The sequence below is a fragment of the Apaloderma vittatum genome, unplaced genomic scaffold, assembly GCF_000703405.1.
Source record: "Apaloderma vittatum isolate BGI_N311 unplaced genomic scaffold, ASM70340v1 scaffold13413, whole genome shotgun sequence".
Taxonomy (NCBI): domain Eukaryota; kingdom Metazoa; phylum Chordata; class Aves; order Trogoniformes; family Trogonidae; genus Apaloderma; species Apaloderma vittatum.
Window position 1 is genome coordinate 55828 of NW_009709983.1, and position 5575 is coordinate 61402.

Here is a 5575-nt window from a genome sequence, read left to right on the forward strand (position 1 = left end):
CCTGGCCCTGCTGACCACGACCCTGCCTGTTGGCTGTGCCAGCCGTAGGGCTCAGAGAACCTTCTTAACCTCAGAGCTGCCAAAGCTTCCCCTCCACGGCCTCCCCTCCAGCGAGAACAGCTTTCATGCAACAATTAAAGGCAAGGTCAGCACAGCCCATTCGATCTTCTCTCGACTGAGCAGGGAGTCCCTGATGGGGAGGACACGCACCCGCTCTCGCCATCCCCGGCGTGCAGGAGACCGGCAGCCCCCTGGGACCCCCTCGTGCCACACCGTGAGGACAGTCCCCAGCCCCGAGCCCCTGGTTGGGACACAAACAGCTGCTCTGGTGGCTGGGGATGAGCTGCTGCTGGCGGTTTGGCTGTAAAACACTCGGATGACGTTTTCTCTCCGCTCACCTTTGATCCTGGTAAACGTGCTCTGGGTGCCGCAGTCGGACTGAGCCTCTCTCTGCGCACAGATGTCCTGCAAAAACTACACTCGCAGCTGTAAATCACAAAGCCCTCCCCAATCTGGTGGATAGCGACAATGAATGATGATTTTTCTAATGGGAACTGGCCAGCATTCAACCCAGCCCTTGATTATTATTATTTTTAAGCACAGATTATTTATATCGAGAGACTTGCAATAAGTAAGACCCTTCGATTTATTCGAGATCAAAAAGCAGTCCAGTCGGGGACGGAGAGACATCCATCCTCCTGGCATGCTCTTCGCTCTGCCGAGCTCGGCCCCTCCTCTCTTACATTTCCAAGCTCACTAAGCCTTTTTTCCTCACAAACGTGAACGAGGCAAGAAGAAGAAGTTCACATTCAGGAAGAAAAAAAAAAAAAAAGATGACTTTTTTCTCTAAAGCACAACTTTGTTTTGGGTTCCTGACAAAGCAATATTCTCCAGGCCAGTTGGAATCTGGAAAAATACACTTACTCAACCTAGCCACCATGACTCCAATAACAATTATAAAATGTCCAATAAAACTTGCATGTAATGTCAATTCAAATCTTGAAAAGCAGAATTAAGTGGTATATCAACATTAAACTTTATTGCTTCCTTTGCAGAGCAGAAGTATTGTCAATAAAAGTCCTTCTGAATGAAGAAAAGGGCAGTAAATATTAAATAAACAGGTTTTTGTTGAAATGCTATAAATGCACCAGAGCCGCATTTTACACTGGGACCCTTTTCTCCCTTCGCAGACTCCCCTCGTGACAGAAATAAGTCAGTAATTGCAAACTATCAATAAAGCGCCAACTAAAGGGTGGTTAGATGCGTGCAGTTAAAATACGTAATTACGAGCCTTTATCATTGATTTTTCAGATCCCATCGGCTCTGACCAAAGCCCTCCCAGCACCCAAACTGTTGCTGCTCGGGAGGAGCCCTGATGGTGCTGGGGAGCGAGCAGGAGCCTGGCCGGGGGCTCTGGGTGCTCCCTTCCTTCTACACACCAAAAGCATTTCCACTCACAATTCCCGCTTGCTCAGCCAATCTCCACCGTGTCTCAACACCCTCCTGCTTCCCGCCAGAGATGGGATGTTTTCCTTCGTCCACGAGACAAAAGAGCAGGTTTTTAAGGGATGGGCTGAACACGACGCAATCAGTGACACCGAAAACCTCAGGTGTGATGCTTGCTGCATATATGCAGGAGCTTCTGTCCTCTGACTTTTGCACCGATTTACATATTTAATGTAAAAAAAAATAAAATAATGAAACCAGCTGGAATGGGAACGCCATAGATTTTCGAAGAAATTATTTTCACTGTAGACCAAGGCTAAACCCGGTGGTTGTAAGAAACAGCTCCAGCAGGGGTTGGACTAGATGATCTTCTGAGGTCCCTTCCAACCCCTAACATTCTGTGATTCTGTGATTTTCAGAGATAAAGAGCAGCACGTGACCGTTAAACATAAAAAAATCCCCCCAAAGGGTGAAAGATGTCTATAAAAATTAACTTTTGGAGAAACTGTGAGCATTCATCCCGGCTATCCGCCGGATCAGACCCTTTGCGCTAGTCCCGGGCTGACACTCCTCTGCCATCTGAGGGAAACAAACCTCCGGCAACACGCTGAGAGCAGCCACGCCAGCGCGAACCACCCGAGAGCCAGCAGCGACTTGCTGTGAATCATCTTGATTCACTCGAGCCTCAACTCCTGACCTGCCCATTGAGTCAGTTCCTCTGCGCGCTGCTCCTGCTCCCACAAGAAGGGACTCCAGGGAACCCCACCGCTGCGTCACTGCCCCGGCCGCTGCGTGCCCACGTCCTCGTCACGGGCGAAGACGTGACCCTTAGGAAGAAAACCCCGGGAGCATCTCACCTGGAAGAGGATCTGCAAGAGGCCGTGGACGATGCACAACCGCCGGCCCAGGAAGAGGAAGAACGGCACCACCAGCTCGATGAAGTGATTGACCAGCGTCTCGAAGCGGTGAAACCACCACGGCGAGCGGTGCATGAAGTAGGCGATGGCGTTGGGCACGGGCTGCGTCTGGAAGACGGAAGGAAAGAAAAAGATCAATCCCACTCCAAGGCTCATCGTCGTGGGGAAACTACACAGCTCTTGGCCTTTTTCCTTGTTTCTTTCCCCAAGTTTGCTCACAGGAGAATCATCCTTTGCCTCCGGGCAGTCATTTCTATTTAGAGAAAATTACTTTATTCAATTTCTTTTCATGTAACCCCAAGGAATTTTTCAAGTAATACGTCTTTTAGAAGTTTTAATTTTCTCTTTTTTCATCCTAACCAAACCCCACTCAAATTAAAACCCTTACTATTTAATACCAAAATGTTACAGGCAGCTCGACGCCGATGGATGTGAAATCGCTCTGCCCAAGCGCTGCCGATCATCAGAGCAACGAAGCAGATACAGAAACGGAGAAAAAGATTTTTTCTCAGGGTCACGCAGTAGGTCAAACAGAGCCAGGAATGGAAACCAGATTTCAAAACCTAGGAGATACTCTTTCAAAATGTTTAAATTTGAAATAAATGTGGTGGTAGGGTTGCTTTCCAAAATTGTAATTTGGGAGAGGGAAGTGTAATTCCTCTAAACATGCTATATTGGTTTAAGGTATTTACATACTGGCCTTGTGACAATATTATTCTTCTATCAGCCTGGATTTTTTTGACGCTGGGAGATCTTTCATCCAGTACAATAACGCTGCAAATTTTACAAAGGAAACAAACTCAAATCCTAATATGTTAATAACCGCTACCTTTACAAACGGCGCAATTTTAACAGCAAGAAAGACCTTAACAATTCCTTTTTAGCCTATCTGACAAGCTCAAATTCATTAGGATTGTTTTAAAGCTGCAACCAGAAAAAGAGAGGGGATGAAGACGCGACTTTTAATTGAAGGAGACACAACACATCTTTAAATTATTTGTAGCTAAATCAAAAATACAAACAAACCAGGGAAAAACACTGCGCTATGCATGGCAAGCGAGCGCGCTTGCGCTGCCAAATCCCACAACCATTGTAATTCCTTATTAGCAAAGCTGGGATTAATAAAGCTGTTGCTTTATACGAGTTTGAGGCTGCTGTAACCCCTTAGGACAGGAGACCGCATCCTTCCTTCCTCGGACACCGGCGCCGGATGGAGCGGTGTCGGGGTCAAGGAGCTCTGCCAAAGCCGCTCCGGCACCGGCGGGGAGGTCAGGGCTCCCCCGTCGCGGGGCAGCAGCAGCCCCGGGTGCCACCGAGGGTCCTTCCCCTCCGCACGGGACCTGTTTCAAGTTAATCTGCTTGTAGGGCTGCTCTCGAGCTTTCCCAGAACACCAGAAAAGCTCACAAAGAGATTTTTTATTTTTTTTTACCTTGATCTCAAATTGCTGACAAATGCTTTTATCCTTCCTAAAACGCAAGTTGCTTTCTTGGCTTCTTCTATTCTTACTTTTCTTTAACCAAAACTGACTTAGACGAGCTACAAGCCCTACAGGTTTAGGCCAAGATGAGCTGGTTTCCAGCCTGATCCCAGCACACCAGAGCTGCGGGAAGGCGGCGGTTTATCCTTTTCCCGCATGAAGATGCCACTTGGTGCCCCATCCCCTTCCCTCACCAACGCCCTCACCTATCAAGGCCAACAGCAGCCAGTAAATCCCGCTTCAGGCTGGGACTCAACAAACTCTCCCCCTCAGTCCGCTGTGCTTTAAAGGGCAGAAAAATAAAATTCTTGCCTCTACTCCCAGCGCAGCAGGACAAGAAGCAGAAGAAAATCCTCGGTTTGGGCTCGCGTGGAAACAGCCCAGCCGGGTCCGCTGCTGTTTGATGCTTTTTGAGCTTAATTCTTATCCCCAAGTGGAAAGGGGGGAAAAAAGCGAAGCACGGAAATCTGTTGTGGGTTAATAATAAGTGACCCTCCCGGTGCAGCAGCATCACCGTCCTTCCCCTGATGAGCACTGACACTGTCTCGGTGTTGAGGGGGTCAATGCTGTGTGACGGGTGCCGTAACTCCGACGATGAGCGAGGCTGGAAGTCTAAAAGGGCAGCAGGCACACCACGACTAACCGTGGTCCCTCAGCATTCCTTCTGACGGAGGGAAAGAAATGCATTTGGTAAGAGCGATGGAGCCCCCGGGGACGCTGTCGGTAAAGGATCCTCCGCATTGCAGCGGACACTTCTCCAGTGTGTAAACCTCGAGTAGGCAGAACAAAGCGTAGCGATAGGGAAGCGATGCGCACGTATCACAAATTCGTACAGAGGCTGCTGGGGGAGCAGAGCGCCGTGGGTGGGTGTGTGTGTTCCTCCCAATGCCTTCCAGATGCCGCGAGCGCGCCCGCAGCGTGGCTTTCCCGGGGAGAAAGAAGCTGCGTTAGCTCGGGAGAGGACGTCGAGGTAAGAGCAAAGACCCAGAGCAACGTGTGAGTCGCTGAACTCGGGCACCTGCCATGCTGGAAAGCTTTCTGGTTCCTCTTCGCATCAAAGCTGACCTCTGCCCGGGGTGCTGGGGGCACCGACACCCCGACTGGGGGGGTCCCGCTGTGCAGCTCTCCCAGGGCACGTCTCTGGGGCTCAGGAGGAAAATTGCCCAACGCAAGCATGGTCAGTGCTCTCCCAGCCTACTCATCCTACGGAAACACCGAGGCGGTGCCAGAGGCGTGAGAGCCCTGGAGGAGGGAAAAACATTCCAGGACTTCTTCAGTCGGGGGTTTTGTGCTTTTGCACCTTGCTTCGGGGCTGCTTTGGAAGGAGAAACGTCCTAGGAAGCAGCCAGGAAGGACTTTTCCACATTGGGAACCCTGACACACACAGACAGAGAAAAATGCAGCTCCAAGTCAGATGTGACTAAATAAACAAGCTCAAGGCAGACGTAGGTGAGAGGAACAGAGCAGAGGCCTTGTCTCCAATACGTCCCATTTCTGGATACCTCAGCGAAACATGGAATGTCTTTAAATAAATAATAAAAAACCCCTATCAGCAAAAAACGGCTTTATGTGTCAGCACAAGGTGCAATATAATAAACCTTCCCTTTCCCTCACGCCTCCAGCAGCCGGAGAAATACTGCGCGGCAAATGAGTTTCGAGATCGGATTGGGGAAAATTAATTCCATAATTCGGGGGGCAGATTTGTGACGTGTGACGGCGGGGCGAGACGCGGTG

General features: G+C 49.8%; 1 protein-coding gene across 1 annotated transcript in view; it reads right to left on the bottom strand.

The window, feature by feature from the left end:
* Positions 1-5575, bottom strand: part of LMF1 (lipase maturation factor 1) — a gene marked incomplete at its 5' end in the record, with an annotated part of 108051 nt that overhangs the window by 55095 nt on the left and 47381 nt on the right. Inside the window, one exon of the mRNA XM_009867148.1 lies at positions 2304-2471. Coding sequence (XP_009865450.1) covers positions 2304-2471 — 168 coding nt within the window. The remainder of the gene's footprint in view (positions 1-2303; positions 2472-5575) is intronic.